At 46.1% G+C, this 18,126-nt stretch overlaps 1 protein-coding gene across 1 annotated transcript in view; it reads right to left on the bottom strand.

Moving 5' to 3' along the window:
- Positions 1 to 4,491: 4,491 nt before the first annotated feature.
- EXT2 (exostosin glycosyltransferase 2) overlaps positions 4,492 to 18,126 on the bottom strand; it is a 141,688-nt gene continuing 128,053 nt past the window's right edge. Inside the window, exons 11-14 of the mRNA XM_068988369.1 lie at positions 15,988 to 16,131; positions 13,922 to 14,050; positions 11,686 to 11,768; positions 4,492 to 5,559 (exon numbers count right to left, since the gene is read on the bottom strand). Coding sequence (XP_068844470.1) covers positions 5,421 to 5,559; positions 11,686 to 11,768; positions 13,922 to 14,050; positions 15,988 to 16,131 — 495 coding nt within the window. The 3' untranslated portion in view covers positions 4,492 to 5,420. The remainder of the gene's footprint in view (positions 5,560 to 11,685; positions 11,769 to 13,921; positions 14,051 to 15,987; positions 16,132 to 18,126) is intronic.

Raw genomic sequence — 18,126 nt, 5'->3', positions numbered from 1 at the left:
GCACCAGCGAAGATGGTGTTCACGTAATGGAGTCTTCCTGAACAGTCAGGACTAAAACGTATGTGTGGAGTCCCAGGCCTCTGATGGACTCACACCATCTTACAGAGCCAAGAACGCTCACTGGAACCCAAGATCCTGGAGGTCAAGACTGTGTCTTATTCCACTTAATCCACTGTCTCAGACGCAGCACAGGTTCTGGCAAAGAGCACATTTTAATGAATGAATGAACAATTAGAAAACTGAATGACTGAATTATTCCCTCATCTTGGTCAGTAACGAGCTGGTTGTTCTTCAGCTGTGATTACCAGAAAACCAGACATTCTTTGAGCTTCTTCTTGGGCGTAGCACCTAATGATAGAAGTTGGTGGCTGTAAATAAGAGCTCACGTTGATACACTGTGAAGGGAAGGCTCTGAAGGGTAGATGGAGTGGCTGGAGGCTTGGGTCCACGACACGCAGATTCCAATCCCAGCTCTGCTGGCAGCTGTCACTCCACAGGCAGCTCCTGAGATGCTATGGGTGAGCTGGTGCTTTGCTGGGGAAACCTCTTATCAGACATAGCTGCTTGGTACCTCTCGAATGGCACCCAGACATCTTTCCCTTTCCTCGTCTCTGCCTGACGGCTCTGGTGCCCTCCAGGGAGGCTGGAAAGAAGTGCAACCATGGGCCCAAACAGTTGGGAGCAGAAGAAAGGAAAACACTCTACCCTACAAAGGCTGTTAAATTTGAGATGCCAGACACAGAGGTGGGTGACTCAACAATTTCTTGAGAAGGAAAGATGCCTGGAAAGGGGAGAGAGGGGGCAAGCTGCCCTGTCACCTGCCCTGAGTTGCAAGCAGTGGTGAGCTGGACATGAAAAAGCTGTAGCACAGTGTTGCCTACACAGCCCACACCCTGTCCCAGGGAACCCGGACGTCACAGAGCCTGAGGCTGGGGAGCCCTGACGGCCTATTAATGGAGGTGGAAGAGAGGCTGTGAGTTCCGTTTAGGAAGATGTCGCCGTTATTTAGTTGCTAAGTCATGTCCGACTCTTTGTGACCCCATCGACTGTTATCTCGCCAGGCTCCTCTGTCCATGGAATTCCCCAGGTAAGAATACTGGAGTGGGTTGGAATTCCCTTCTCCAGGGGATCTTCCTGACCCAAGGACTGAACCTGGACCTCCAGCCACCAGGGAAGACCTTAGCTTAGGAGAGGGGAAAACCTTACAAGTGAGAGCAGAATCTGGCCTGCCTCTCTGTCCTCTGTCTGGAGCAGCTCAGTGAAACTGGTTCAGATCATCTCACCGGGCCTGGTTGGCAGAGTGGGGCCAAAAGCTGCCCCCCGTTTCATTTAGAAGCAAACACTGGCCTAGCACAGGAGCCCTGGGGCTTGGGACAGAGCTCTGGGATGAGGTGAGCAGCCAGCCTCCAGGGCTCACGTGCCTCCGGGCCCTCAGTGGAAAGCCCGTCTCTTCCAGAGCCTCCCTCGACAGCCGCTGCCTGCCAGTCCGGCTGGCACTTCCACCAGGATGGCTCCTCGGGAAGTGGCTGAAGGGGCGTGGGGCCAGCTGGGCGTTCTCTGCCTCTGCCTCCCCGAGCCAGGGCTCCTCGGGGAACAGCGTGCTGCGGCTTCGGCTGCTGCAGCAGCAGATGACCAACAGAACTGGAGAAAACTGCTTACCCTGGAGACGCCACTGGGAGAGCAGAGGAAACCCACCAGGCTCAGGGAAGCTAGACGATGGGGAACCTTTGAAACCTCCGCCCTCCTGGCCGGGTTCCTCTGCGAGCCTGTGACTGTAGAGCCAGGAAGAGCTCCCCCAGGAGTGAACCACTTCCCGACCCGGACTCTGCTTCATCGACTTCTTAATTCTACCACCAAGGGGTCTTGGACTTGAGCCCAGCAATCAGACCTTGAGAATTCGTGGCCAGGAGCCTGTAGCCCTTCAGTGGCAAGGATCCTCAGGGACTGTCCCAGGAGGAAGCTGGATCACAGAGCTACCAGCCACCCTTTGGCAAGTGAAAGCACAGAGGCTGGTGGCCTCTTCCAGCTCCCAGTCCTGGTCAGCACAGGCCAGGATGATGGCCAATCTCTCCAGAAGCAGCAGAGAAACTCCTAAAAACCACAAGCTGGAAGCACAGAAGGTTCAGCAGAGAAGACAGAGTTCTGACCTTCGTGATGCCAAGTAAGAAGAGACAGGATAGCATCACTTACAGGAAGGGAACCAGAGAGTCTGAGGACAAAAGTGGATATCTTCCTCTTTAATTTTCCCAGAAAAGGAGGATTTTGCCTAAACATGTGTGAGCTTTGCTAAAATATATCAGATAAGAAGAGTATGTACAGCTACCTAAACTTACCCAGCAAAGAAGGGTTTCCAACCTTGGCATTTGGAGAAGGAAATGGCAACCCACCCTAGTATTCTTGCCTGGATAATCCCACGGACAGAGGAGCCTAGTGAGCCACAGTCCATGGGGTCTCAGAGAGCTGGACACAACTGAGCATGCAGCAGTCAACACTGGCATTTCAAGCAGGCTGGCCCACCCCAGTTAGGTCCCTGGGGGCCAAGGCGAGTGGCTTGGTACACACATTCGGGGCAAGGCCAGCACCAGCTCAGGTTCATCGTTGGTGCAGGCCAGTACGATGCAATTCCTTAAAAAAGATTTCTTAATCTAAAACCAGCTGTTGTCTGTTGTAGGCCAGAACATGACATTTTAATTAGCATTATTGTTCCGCTTCTGAAACCAGAACCTATGGCATCCCAAGGGCAGATGATCCCGGCCCAAGCTTATGAGTGAGGCTTACTGGTGAGCAGCTCAGAAATACACCCACCCAGGACGGGGTGGGGCTCCTCGTCCCCTCTGAACCCATGAATCATGAGCACTTGCTATACTCCTGTCCTGAATTTTTCCCTGTGACCTGCACCCTCTCTCTTTTCCTAGACAGAAGCTTTGAGGTTTGCTTCCAGTGCCTGCTGCTAAGTCACATCAGTCGTGTCCTACTCTGTGTGACCCCACAGACGGTGGCCCACCAGGCTCCCATCCCTGGGATTCTCCAGGCAAGAATAATGGAGTGGGTTGCCATTTCCTTCTCCGGTGCGTGAAAGTGAAAAGTGAAAGTGAAGTCGCTCAGTCATGTCCGACTCTTCCCAACCCCATGGACTGTAGCTTACCAGGTTCTTCCATCCATGGGATTTCCCAGGCAAGAGTACTGGAGTGGGTTGCCATTGCCTTCTCTGCTTCCAGTGCCTAGGATGTAATATTTATTCTATAATAATAATAGAAAAAAATTGTATGCTATGGTGCAAAAATCTAACCCCCAATATTTCTGGGAGTAGTCAGGTACTTGAAATGGAGTTTTAATGCCCTTAGAAGACCAATGTCTTCTCAGAAGGTGATAAAGGTCCACTGGCTCTGTCCCCTTGGGGTCCCAATGACCTGCTACTGAAGCATTTCTCTTCCAGAATCAAAGGAATAATAAAGAGAGAGGGAGAGAAGGAGGGCGGGGAGGAGGAGGAGGAAAGAGGGCCCTTTTGAGAGGGGCAGCTGGCTTAGAGTCAGCCACGAATGCAGGGCGGCCGGTCATCTGAAAGGAGCACAGCACTACTAATACACGCCGAGGGTGTGCGCCAACACCTGCCATGCAGTAGACAATGTCAGCACAGCTCTTAGATTTTAGCTAGAATTTAAATGTGAGGTCCTCCTCCCCTTCCACTTGCCCCAAACCAGGGAACCCCTGGAAAGATCAGAGGTACTCGCTGTGTCAGCTACTGGTATCTGGGTGACAAGAGAAAGCCCCTTTCTCTTGCTTTCTATCATAGCACCCCCAGTACTATGAGGCCAGAATGCCTTCCCATCTCCCCTTGCTGACTAGGATATAATTATTCAAATCAAAAGGACTGATTAAGTATCGGTATTCGCAGCTGCAGCACGTGAATGAATCACTGCTCCAGTGTCTGCAACTGCAAAATGAATGACCTGGAGATGCTATCTTATCCCTTCTGCCAAGAACAGCCTGCCATCCCACCAGGCCTAAATATGAAAGATCAGACTCGAGATTTCCACTTTCAGTTGTGCGACTTCTCAAAGTTTCCTTTGGTCTCTCAAAGTCCATGAACACATCTGAAGTGATTCTTCTAAAACTGCAAGTCTGAAAACACCAGCATGAGGCCAGCTCACCTCCGCGTCACTCAACAGAACAATGAGTGGTGGTTTAGTGACTTGGACTGGGCACACAACTAGTTTCAGTAATTATATCCATATTCCAAGCAAATTGTTATGTATTTTGTGTTCTGGGGACATATGTTATGGCGAAAGCCCAAACTGTGGCTAATCTTAATATTAGAGTCAGATAAATCTGTTTCGAATCCTTAACATCTAACATTTGGCAGAGTAGATTTGTTCATCAACTGAGCTTAAAGAGGTATAATTCACACATGTGCAGTATTACTAAATGCTGAAATGTAATGATTTAAATATACCGGCAACTATTGCAAAGCAGTTGTTATGGCAGCATTTAACATTAGCCAGAGCCTCCCTGGCTAACGTTAGGTTTATACCAAAAGAATGAGGGAAATTTTGGCATCCCCTTGGGGTGAGGGTCACAACTCGCTCAATTTTGCAGCGTGGTACCAGCAGAGCAACTCAGCGTATGGCTATGAGAGGCCCTCTGTTTTCCCCCAAGAGTATCTAGATCTAATCAGCAAGCACAGAGACTCCTTTGTAGGTTTGGGGACACTAAGAATGTTTGTAGTTGGAAGCTCTTCTCTGCTGGATAAGCATGGCACCAGACATGCCTCCTGGCCGACTGTCTTCCCAGACCTGGGAAGGAGGCTGGAGCTGAGGTCAGAAGGTGCAAGGTACATACGCACAAAGTTCCATAGTCAATATTTAAGACGTCATACAAAACAGAATAAAAAATAATTTTAAGCATATCCAAAAGCCAAACCAAAGAGTTTCATGGAATTTATAGGTCCCAGCTCAGCAGCTGGTGCTCCCAAGGCGTCAAATGCCACTAAGATGCTTGGATTGTGTACCAAATTCTGGGCGTGGCTCTTCCTTTGAAGAACTCACTGATTTGAAATAACAAACAGTGACAGTCAGGTAGCTCTTACATGATATCACAGATCTGAAACGGGCTGGAGGTTTCTCAGCAGTCTTAGAGCCAGGGACGGTCCCTCTCAGATCATTGTACTGGAGCTGGAAACAAAGAAAGCCTGATCTGGCCTTCCCCTGGAGCCTGCCACAGGCTTCCACCTAGAGTTTTCAGAAAGAACCCATTAAGAGCATCGGAGGACGCCAGAGGTGCTCAGGTGTCCTCCTGGCGCCTCTGCTCTTCAGGTGAGGAGGTGCCAGTCTTCCACTCTGAGATCCGGGGGTCAGAGGGCTGGGGGCTGAGCTCTCTCCCTCCGTCCGCATCCGTGTTGAGACCTCCGCCAGTGGCCTGCTTCACAAGCTGCCGATGTTGGGGAAGCTCTTCAGCTTCTCAGGGAAGTCGTCCTTGTACAGGACGGGGTCGGCTCGGTGCTCCACCACCTTAAGAGGCATTGTCCCAAAGACGGAAGCAAACTTGTTGATGCACTCGGACCTAGGGGGTTTGGGGAGGGCAGTGGGGCAGAGGGACAGGGGTGGGGAACAACGAAAACGTTCAAGAGGCTGAGAGCTGAGAGCAAAAATACATCGTATTCAACACTGGCCAGAGAAACGCAAGGATCCCCAGCATGCTCCTGGGTTCTTCCCACGGCTGGGAGGCTTTGGAGGGACAAAGTGATCTGGGGGTACTCTATTAGTTCAGCGGGAGAAAGGGAACCAGGGATGCTGTTTGAGCTGTTCGAAGGCCATGGGCCTGCAGAGGTCAGAGTATCGTTCCCCTCCCCCTCAAATTCCAGTCATTCCTCCAGCTCCTTACAAGCAGGCCTCTAACCAAGGTGGATTAGTTGCCAACAAGCCTTAACCCCATCCCTGCCAGCTGAAGAGAAGGCAAAGGGAGGAGGCAAAGCGCTGGATCTTGGCTTCAGCTCACTTGAGCTTAAAAGGGAGAAGGAAGGCTCTTACACGTGGGGCGATGGAAGGCAGAGGAGACAACGGGGGCCATGAACCTCAATTTCAAACAACACTTCAGGCATTCAACCAACATCTATCGAGGGCTGTGAGTGGCAATCTCTGGGAATTATCAGTCCACTTCCATAAGCTCCTCTGTGAGAGCTGAGGTTCACACTGGACAGCTTTCATAATGGTAGCTGCTCTCGTGTTAGAATCAGCAGCAACAAGCAACTTAGCACCGCTGGGTGAGGGGAGGGTGCGGCCCTTACCCCAACCCCGCGAGCAGCCCCCTCAGAGGGGAGCGGCTCAGATACACGGGCAGGAAAGGGCACTGGTCAGTCAGGCCAACTGAGTGTGACAGCGGGTGATGAGGACATTTCGGCGTCAGACCAAAGCGGGAAATGAGCCCGCAAAAACCGCTTTTGAAGTTGAGGGGACCTCAAGGATGGATTTCAGCGAGGTCAGTATTCTCTCCCCTCAGTCAGGCCCACGGCACCTGAGAACCGGTTCCCAGGGAAGGGCCAAATTTCAAGACACAGACTGCAAGGCTCTTCTGTCCTCAGAGAGACTGTAAGCCTTGCTTCAAGCTATTTCAGTCCACAGCTTTTATTTGAGGCCTTTGAGCTTCAGCAAGAAACCAATTAATAAAGAAGCCAGTTATTATCAATTCTTTTCTTGCGCTTATTCTGCTGGTCAGAAGGTGTTACCATCTCATTGTGAGCTCTCCCAGCTAATAACATCACTGTGCCCACAGCCACAAAGCAACAGTGGCTGTCACTTATTCCATGTTCCGGACTGTGTTAAAAGTGCTTGGCATGTACTAGGTTACACGTGTCTCCCCTCACAACAGCCTCATGAGGCAGGCCTCCTATGCTTCCCATGGCACACTAGGAAGACAGAGGCAGACCACAGGAAGACTCAGAGACAGCACCAAAGCCAAACAACCGGAGAGGGCAGAGCCAAGCCCACGCATTCTGGTTGCTGAGGCTGAAGTCTTCACCAAGAGATGAGACACATTTATTTATCATCATCCTTCTAGGGTCCAAAGAGAGAAGCTGGAAGTTAACAACTGTTAAGCACCTATTGAAAAAGTGAAAGTTGGTCGCACAGTCATGTCTGACTCTTTGCAATCCCATGGACTGTAGCCCTTCAGGCTTCTGCCTCCTCTGTCCTTGGAATTCTCCAGGCAAGAGTACTGGAGTGGGTTGCCATTTCCTATTAAGTGGCAGCTAATTTACATCCATGACCCAGCAATTCCTTTAAGTATCCCCCTCCATACACCCGAGGGTTGGTATGGTTTGAGAGATTTGGGCTGAGAGAGGCTAAGGGACTCTCCCAAGGACGCTGAGCTGGACGGTGGTGCAGCTGGGTTCAAACCCAGGCTTGCGTTGGTACTAAGAGGCCTGGGTCTTTCTATCGCATTCTACAATGGCCCACAGCTCACTGAGCTCCCCTCCTGCTGGCAGTCTTTCGAGACCCAGGAGGTTGCAGCCTCAGGTTCCAAACTGACAGGAGACTGGGAAAACACTGAGAGAGGTTTTAATAAAATGACAGGAAGCGAGCACCGGCCAACAGCTCTGCTCACCTTATTTTACGGGGTCAAGACAGTGGCAGACTAAGTCAACTCTCCCCAAGGACTCACTTTTGACAGTTGTTCTGCCTATAAACACGGTCAGTTCTTGTAGTTTCCAGTGATTCTGCTTGTGGACTCTGGCCAGCAAAGCCCAGCCGTGCCCAGCACAGGGTGCCAGCGAACATGGATGAAAGAAGAATCACGGCTCCTGGCAGGGGCTGGTGGCTCTACGGGCCCCTGGGGAGCACCAAGGACAACATCTCCTCTGTGACTAGACTGGCCAGCCGGGCCGGGCCACAGGCGAGAGGCCGCTGGGGCTCAGGCCAGCTCGGCTTGCTGACAGCTGCCCCTGGCTGACCCAGGCTGCTGAGTCCTCCTTTCCCTCCACGCAGCCCACCCTGGAGAAGCGACTGCCGTGCGGAATGGTACGAGTCCTCGACTGCCAGGTACCGACAGTGTCACCTACCTTCGTTACATGCAGGGCAGGGGACCTGGGGTGGGGAACAAGTCAGGGTAGATTATGAGTCGGGCTAGTTGCTGGTGGGTCTACCTGAGTTGTTCTCTTGGGGGTCCAGCTACTGTGTCAGTAACTGTTCCCCTAGCTTGGTTTTCTAACCAACAGATAGGCTAAGAACGGCCAATGTCTATCTCTAAAGTGCTGCAAGGGCCAGGGAGAAAAGACTAATGGCTTTCTGTTTCCCTTTCAAACTCATACTATTACCTAAAGTAACACGGAGCTTGAGGGTCAGCGCTGGGGAAATTGGGAAGCAGACTAACCTTGCCAGGCCCCGGGCCTCAGACTTTCCTAGCACTGATACAAAAATGCTCAATAAATATTTGTTGAATTCCTGAATGGATACAGTAATATGACAGTTAATATATCTATTTTCAGAGATGAAATGATTGGAAGTTCAGGATAAGGTAAGTCAAAGTCCTTAAGTCAGACAGCTAATAAGTGGCTAATTCATAATTTGAACAAAGACTGACCTGAATCAAAATACAATGGTTGTTTCTTAAATCACCATTGTTTGCCTGCCATACTGTCTTGACATGGGTAAAGCTACTGGGCAAAATGAAGTTACAAAATCTTCTTTTTCTTAAATTAACTAATATCAGGACCTGGAAATGGAGGAAGGGCAGTAAAAGCACTCTCCTCCACAGCTGAGATTTCTGATCCCAGACCCCAAACATAAGAATAAACAAGCTTACTGAAGCACACAACTCAACGCAAGGGCAGAACGTGCAGAGCAGTTAACTCCTTTCACCGTTTTGTGCAAAAATGCAGATTCCGCAAAGGGAACTATTTCAAAACAAGTGAACAATTCTGCAGTTGTAACTCCATCTCTTGGCCTACCCAACAGGGCTTAAATCATATCCCCCCTCCCCCGCCCCAACCTAAGTGTCTTATTTAATAATTCAGTCATTTAACCTTAATCCAGATAGTTTTGCTCGCAGTTTCTAATTAATTCAAGATTGATTTCCTTCTGGTCTCCATCACACTTCTCAAAAGGGGAGCCTTGCCATCACTGACTCTGCGTCCTCCCTGTCAGCTCCCACGCTACCGCCCTTCAGCCCATCACCCTACGGCATTACTTTTTCCAAAGTCTCCAACGCTGCTGGCACTGGAGACCCTTCTCTCCTGGCCTCTCTCTAGTGTCTGCTTCTCTCTTTTCAACTACTCTGTCTCCTAACTGTCTGAATTTCTCAAGATTCTACCCATAGCTTTTCTTCAATCAATTGTCATCTCTGGGTGGATGCCTTCCAAATCTCCATCTTTGTTTCAATCTTTTTCTAAAGTCCTCGTTCTGTATTTCCAACTGCTTGCTCCATATCTGTATCTGCATATACAGAGGGTAAGAGCCCAAACTCACCTGCCTTATTGCTCTCCAACTTGACACACCATTAAAATCTCCTGGCCTCATTAACTACACTGTGAAAGGTACAGCATTCATGTCCTCCCCTTCCCTACTTCGCATCCCTCTTAATTATATCATTTATACCGTTAAAGGTACTACCATTCTTCCCGTCTCAGTCAGCTCCTCCATAACCTCCCCACACCTATCCAGTTGGACACCAAATGCTAGCACATTCTCCTTTGGGAGAAAAAAAAGAAACCAACCTCGTAATTTAATTCAACCCTTTCTCTCCACACTTAACTTAGTCCAAGCCTTCTAACTGTTCTTCTTTCTTCAATCTCACCTTTATTTCATCCTGCATACTACTTCCAAATCAACCTCAAAGCAATGCTCTAATCAAACTACTTCCCTATTCAAAAACCTTCCATGGCTTACCTAGAGAAAAAAGCAGTTTGGCACTGATGGGCCAGGATGTTTTGCTCTAGCACAACTGGATATCTTGACTGCTTGCCAAATGCACCTTGGGCCATCCGGTTTCCCCTGCTGAGGATCTCCTCTTCTTGCCTAGCTGGAATCCTAGCAATCTTTGAAGGCTCACTTCAAGTGCCACCTCTTACAAAATCATTCATAATAACTGACCTAGTAAGAAGTCACTTTTCTTTCCTCTGACCAGTTACAACATTCTGAGCCTTCCTTTGACTTATCACACATAGCTTCGGACTAGGTTCAATACACACATACACATGTGTTTTATCTACTGTTGTTAATTATAAAAATCTGATAAAATCAAGCCTACCAACATCTGGGCAGTGCCTATTCTATTTTCAAAACCCTTTTCCCTTAGTTACTTTCTTCAGTGTTTAATAATAATTATACCTAACTTAGATCTTTCTCATTGCATTTGTTATCATCTCAGTTTTTCAGCTTTAACATGAACTTTAAGGCCAGTATTGGGTGAAATTTTCTAAATACAATTCTTCTTAGACCATAAAACCCCAACATGTAACTCACCCCAATCAAAAACTAACTGTTTAATGCTATGAAATTCTCAACATAGAATGGGCATAGGTTTAAGTAACAATTCCATGTGCTCTAATAGAACTATAATTGGGGTCTCTTCCAAATGAGCTGTGTCAGGAATGTCACTGTCCTTGACTAGGTGATTACTTGATACCAGTGACAGATATTTCAAAGTCACAATAATATATTATTTCATATCGACAGTTGGTAAAAGTCATCTGGGTAAGATATTTACATATGAAAGAGATTATTTAGAGAGTAAGAGTAAGAAGTAAGCGTAAGAAGGAGTAAAGCATTATAGAAGGGTCCAGGCCAACTGAAACAGCCCCCTGTACAACGTCCTCCAGGCTTGAAGGACCCTGATACAGCTGATAGGGTTCAGAAATGAGTGCTGCACGCAGACGCAGACGAGACCCAGGGAGACCTGAGCTAGATATCTCACCCTGACAGCTACCACAACATTCTCTGAATGCATTCTGGTCCCTTGACAAAAATGCCATTGGTTGTCAGAGCTCGCTGTCTTACGTAAGAGGCTGCCTTTTGGAAGAATTAGGTTCGATTCAGGAGATCTGAAGCTTGGGGCCTTTGGGACACAAGTGAGACGGTCTTGAGGGAAGACAGACATCTCCCACTTCCTTCATACTCACCTACAAGGCCCTGTATTACATCCACCCAGAGGGGTGCTTATTGGCTAAGTGACTGAATCAGTATAAAGCAGGTATTTCAGAGCTGCCCTGCTTCGCTCTCTGAAATGTAAAGAGCTGTGCTTTCAATTCTGCTTTTGGTAGGTGTTTTAGTGTGTCCACAAAGGTAATCTGGCCTCTGGTGGGTTTGGTTTAATAATTCTCTCTAATAGAACTTTTACTGTAACACGGAGATACTACCCTGAAAAACAATCCAGGATTTCCTCGGAATTAGCTCACTTCCACTTGAGTGACTGTGGATGGTTAACTGTTTAGTCCACATGGAGAATCTGGCTTCTGGAGCTTAAGGCCAGCTATATTTTTAAGACCCTTCCAGCCATTACAAATTGAGTGAGTAGCATTCCAAATTAATTCTTTGGGTGACCTGGGCTTGAACTAACCCAATTCCCACGTGCAAAAGGAGGTGACTATGGCTACCAGCTGCTGTCCTTATATCTGCAACAAAGTCCCATAAACAGGCCCACAGCAGGAAATGGGATCAGAGGCCAGGGCAGACTTTTGTCTAGAGGCCCACTCACCTCTCCACCATGTGTGTCTGGTCAAGCGAAAGCCCATCGATGGCTGTGCATTCAGGACACTTGAATTTCTTTCGTGGTGTTACCTGCCAGAGGAGCACAAAAATATACCCGGCTGTCAGTGCTAAGGACAATAAAACCATGCTTGCGACACCACTCTGCATGCTTCTGTTCTGTAAGCTGAGATGCCTGCTCCCTCTCCACATGTACACGCGTGCACACACACACACACACACACCTCACCGCTCCTCCATTCAATTCTGTCTGGCTCGGCCAACGGCAGAACTCACAAGGGCCCAATAAAAGAGGCTTGGAGGGCTTTTGCCTTCTGTAACTGGAAAGAAGTGGTGATGACAAGCTCCTTAATTCCTGTTTAATGACTGTTTTCTCACTGCCAAGGTCCTTGTATAAACACCATTTGTTCTTGCAGCCATAAGGGCGATGAAATACAGCTTCCCATAACTTTCACCGTAACCTTAGTTCCAACAGGCACTCTTTCTCCTTCTTCCAGCTAATGGCAAAAGCTACGGGCGGCACCGTGCTCTTGAAGACGTCACGTTATTTGCAACCCCTTTGAGTCAGGAAAAAAATCCAGTGGTCCTGTGCCCTCTGAATCCTTTTCCCTGACTCTCCCCACCACCTTCCCCACACCTCAAACTTCGAATATTTTTCTAGCAAACTCAGGGGAGGCTGCTACCGTAACCCAGTGAAGATAAGTGAACAGTTGAGGGTGGGCGGGGAAGAAAGCTAGATTACTGAGAGCCGGCTGAGAAGTATACAGACTCGAGGAATTACTGTCCAGAGTAAGAAGGCACAGCTAAAGAATGTCTTGAAGAATGTTAAAAAATGAATCTGGAGATAAGAGGAGTTCTTTCAGTTCTAATGAGGTGGATGAAACTGGAGCCTATTATACAGTGTGAAGTAAGCCAGAAAGAAAACACCAATACAGTATACTAACACATATATATGGAATTTAGAAAGATGGTAATGATAACCCTGTATGCGAGACAGCAAAAAAGACACAGATGTATAGAACGGACTTTTGGACTCTGGGAGAGGGAGAGGGTGGGATGATTTGGGAGAATGGCATTGAAACATGTATACTATCATGTAAGAAACAAATCGCCAGTCTATGTTCGATGCAGGATACAGGATGCTTGGGGCTGGTGCATGGGGATGATCCAGAGAGATGATATGGGGTGGGAGGTGGGAGGGGGGTTCAGGATTGGCAACTCATGTACACCCGTGGTGGATTCATGTCAATGTATGGCAAAACCAATGCAGTATTGTAAAGCAAAATAAAGGGAAAATAAAAATTAAAAAAATAAATAAATAAAACTAGTTCTGCAATTTATATTATTTAATTGTCCCTGCAGTGAGTTGTTCACTGAGCTATTTAAAGAGCAGAGGGATACCGTAAAGACTGGATCAAGTCTGGACAGTGACTTTTCCTCTTTTCTTAGTCACTGGCTTAATCTGGCTTCTCTCATCAATTAATATTAATAGCATGAGGAATCATTCTGGAATGTCATACCACGTTTCCAATATAAGCTTCCAGTGTAGGATTCTGGCCTAGAAGCATTGGCCATTTTCACATGTGGAATTCTAATCCAGAAAGAAAAACAGGTCAAGATGACTCCACTGATATAAAGAAGTGTACTCTCTCTACATTTCTAGGGACCTGATTTGGGCAAGACCTACATTTCAGGAATAGACATCTATTATAGAAACAAAGATCCCCACATGATCTTTACATATTCTCCGCTTTTAATATGCTATGGGAAAGGTACTTTTAAAAATTGGTAATCAGTGTCTTAAAACACTGTTTAGGACAACTACCGGTATAATTGTACAAAGTATACTATCTTCTCAACATTTATTGGAAAAAAATCAGCTACCTTAAGAAAGATGTAATTGCATTCTTTAGAAGAACTAGATTACAAATCAGTGTTGAGAATAAAATTACAGTTTTAAAACAAACACGATTTGTAGATTAACCATTATAGATTTTCTTTCTGATGCTGGCAGTTAAAAAACTATAACTTAAGAAACTTTATATAACAAAAGAAAATATGCCGAGCTTCAATTTCACAATGTCAAACATCCATCAGAGAATCTTAAAGCTAAAAGGCAGCTGAAAGTTTATCTATTCCAAGTCTTCATTTATAGCTATGAACACTTTGGAGACTCAGAAAGCTGCCCAAGATGTGCCCCAGAGCTGGCCACAGATGCCTCCTACCTTGATGACAGCTTTCCCTGTGACGTTAGCCACCAGGAAATTCATGGCAATGTCTTCACAGTTCATATGAGCGTCCACCCAGTTCTTGATGTCCCCAGGCATCTTGTAGGTATACAGGTAATTAAAATACTGCCAAGTGAGACAAAAGAGGAGACACGTTCAAACAGCAGTTCCCTGTGGCTGATAGACAAAGAGCAACTGAGCCATGGCAGGGGGACAAGCTTTCTCTCATAAGACGAGTCACAATGTTGGATCAATACAAAGGCCAAGGGAAGTATTAGGACGCTTGTGGTCAGGTGACCAACCGTCTTTACCACTGTCATTTTTCAAAAAATCACCTTCTGTAAGCAGAGGAACATAGGCACGGTATGAAGTCCCTGTAAGGTGCAGGCCCTTTGGACTGATGAACGGATGTGTTTAACAAACATCGTTCAGAGACACACTACACCCTGAGCTTTACTGACTCCTTCCCTCTGAGTCACAGTGCGCCACCGTTTCTTATCTTCTTCCCACGGACTGCAGACAGCAACAGAGTCATATTGATGGTGGACTGACACTGCAGACATGTCCTTTGTTAAAGTAAAACAAAAATGAGGCAATTCCAAAACGACCATAACCTACATGTATGAAATAATAGAGAAATTTGTGGTATAATACAGAAATACATCTGCAGTCTATCATAGCCCCAAGAATTATAAACCTTATATATTTATTTATGCTTTGATAAGAAAAAAAAAAAAAACTCATTTCTGGATCAAGAGCCCTGAAAAATATGAGGGCAGCAATGCTGAGATCACAGCAAGCAGCTGATGTAAATACAGTGAAGTCAACTTAATTGCACTGGGCTGAACACATCTTTCTCCCGACATCAGTTCCTTATGCCACTGCTGACAATTGACAAGTCATTACTGTTTCATTAAGCCGCACATTCCCAGGGAGCACTTCACCACCAAACATAATATTCTAAAGCCCAATGTATACCCTTCAATCTCTCCCTTTAATAAAAAAGAGTCAAAAAAATAAAGCGACAATTCTCAGAAGGAATACAAAAGGCTAAATACACAAAAGGAATTTCAGACCCCAAGTGATCAAAGTGAAATCAATAAAATCAATTTTCACTTAGCAAAATAGCTAAGTTTGATTTTTTTTAATTTATTTCATGCAAGAAAGAGTATGATAGGACACTTTTATATTTTGCTGGTGAGAATGTAAATTGGCACAAACGATACTGAGAACCAACGAATATATATATAATAAAGCTTCCCCAAAATGTTCATAATTCTTCTAGGAATCTATCATAAAGATCATAAGTATAGGCAGTTATGAACATGGATACTGATCATTATTTAAGCATTTGATACAAAGTATTATCTAGCAAAAAAATTAGATATAACCTAAATATCCGGGAGTTGGTGATGGACAGGGAGGCCTGGCGTGCTGTGATTCATGGGGTCGCAAAGAGTCAGACACGACTGAGTGACTGAACGGAACTGAAATATCCAATAACAGAGAAACAGCTGTCTATGATCTATGGAATATTAATATAATGGTATATTAGCAATTATGTTAAGTAGAGGTTGTTTATAAAGAAATATTAATGACATAAGGAAAACACTCACAATACATGCACAAAAGTTGATGAGAATATTTATGACCATATGTGTGAATCAGTAAATAAAAAAGACAAATTGGAAAAAACACCTAAATAATAGTAATACTGCGTTGGCTAAAAAGTTCATTCATTATTTTCCATAATATTTACAGAAAAATATGAATGGGCTTTTTGGCCAACCCAATAGTTTATCTACCATTAGTCCTATGATAGAACTTTAAGTGATTTTTCTTATACAATAAATTTGCTCCATATTTGAGCAATTATACTTTAATAATTAGAAAAATAACTTTATTTTTTTAAAAAATATCACAAAACATGGCCTTTCTAAGCTCTCTGAATAGAACATTTTTCCTAAACTTGGCGAAAATTAGTTTGGGCGAAATGAAATGAGTATCATACTCTTGTGTTTGTCAGTTTAGCCCCACTTGCTTCAGGCTTGTCCCCACCTGACCTTGTGATAAAAGGCTGCCCCTGTGAGCACCATGGACACCTCATTGGTCCATTCAGACTCATACTTCCACTTATTCATCTCGTGGTCCCAGAGATGCAGGCGACCCGGGTAACCCACCAACCGGTCAGGAAATTCTCGCCAGACCTGAGGACAGAAACACATCAGCAATCAGTTCTCAGTTCAGACAATAAGCAAGCACGGCGCTCAGCTTCTTTAAATGACAGAATCCCTGCATTCAAATCCTCACGAACTAAGAGCAGAACGGGCTTCTGAAGAAATTCGATCCAACAGGTGCTAGTTCTTCTGCCAGTATTCAAAGATAAATATTCATTCTAATTTCCTCTAAAACTTTCAGGTTTGTATTCGGAAATTTCAAGTAATGTAGAATAATAGCTTCTTGAATTGCGCCAAGGTATATAATCTCTCAACAGGCGATTAGTGAAATAGGCTCCACTGTTAATGAACGCACAAATGAAGCATAAATGAAACCGTGATTTATGGTAAATTTTGATGATTGTGGAAACTTACAAAGTCTCTGCTTCTGAAAAAGAAAAAAAAAATCTATCTGGAGCACAAAGACATTTTTTATGATCTTTTGGAAGCCTTAGGTATAGAGACGTTGCCTGATTTTATGAACTATAACATACTGAAAATAAAAATTTGATTTCCACGTTTGGAAAGGCTCTGAGATATAGTTTTGTTAAACAGAATTGGTATACAAGGGTGGGGTACATCCAATACTTTCATCCATGTATTTCCATACAATTTCCTTAGCCTTTAAACTACTAACCATTAGTGAATACTGACAATTTACCAGCTGTCCTGGGGCCTCTGCTCAGCACCACTGAGTCCTCATCCTCGCCCAGACCGCTACACAGCGGAGTTCCCGAGGGCCTAGTCCTGGAGAGCTATGCCCTCTTAAACTCTCCCCACAAGCAACATCTAGCTTCAGTCTTTTTAAATACCATCTGGAGAAGGGGATGACAGAGGATGAGATGGCTGGATGGCATTACCAACTCGATGGACATGAGTTTGAGTGAACTCCGGGAATTGGTGATGGACAGGGAGGCCTGGCGTGCTGCGATTCATGGGGTTGCAGAGTTGGACACGACTGAGCGACTGAACTGGACTGAACTGAGACTCTGATGACCTCTAAATGCAGGTCTGGCCCTGAATGTTTCTGATACAACCAACTACTTACTTAATACCTTCAGCTGGATTAACAACAGGCACCTCAAACTCAACATGTCCAAAGCATGACTCTTGATGCCACAGCCTGGGAAAAGCCATCCTCTCAGTCTTTCCTGTCTCAGTAAATTGTCTGAGCCAGCCTTTCCTCCTCTTTCCTCGTTCCCCACACCCAGCCCTCTAGCAGGTGCTGCTGACTCTACTTCTGACGCCCTCCTACTGCTTCTGTTACACTGTCCCCAGCTCAAACCACCGTCGTTACCAGATTACTGTGGATTCCTGGATTACTGCAACAGGCTTCCAACTTGTTTGCTCCCACCCCTGCCCTTCCAAACCATCATTTACAGAGCATCCCTAAAAGGACCATTCCTAAAAAAAGAGTAGGGTATGCTTTACAGGGTGATTCAACCAGTGGGTGCCATCCTATTAATTTATATATATATTCATTATATATTTACCCACATGTATCTAAGTCATATGGTCATATGTGCTACTGCAACCAGAGGCTTGACCCCCCAGGGAAGATACACCACTGCTTTCCCAAAGTCAGCATGCTAGGACCCTCGCCCTCCTGCACCTTTCAGGTGGCACAGTGGTAAAGAATCCACCTGCCAATGCAGGAGACGCAAGAGATGCAGGTTCGATTCCTGGGTCAGGAAGATCCCCTGAAGTAGGAAATGGCAACCCCCTCCAGTATTCTCGACTGGAAAATTCCATGGACAGAGGAGCCTGGTGGGCTACGGTCCTTGGGGTCGCAAAGAGTCGGACATGACTGAGCAACTGAGCACAGGGCTGCTTTAAAACATAAAGTGGGTGGGCTTAAAACAACAGAAATCTAGAAATCAGAAGTCAAAGTGCTGGTGGGGCCGTCTCACCCAGGGAAAGGATCCTGCCTGCCTCCCCCCAGCTCCTTCCTGGTGGGTGGCTGGAAATCTCTGGCATTCCTTGGCT

The sequence above is a fragment of the Capricornis sumatraensis genome, chromosome 16, assembly GCF_032405125.1.
Source record: "Capricornis sumatraensis isolate serow.1 chromosome 16, serow.2, whole genome shotgun sequence".
Lineage (NCBI taxonomy): Eukaryota > Metazoa > Chordata > Mammalia > Artiodactyla > Bovidae > Capricornis > Capricornis sumatraensis.
Note: the sequence above shows the minus strand (reverse complement) of the source record. Positions and strands in the feature narration are given on the sequence as shown.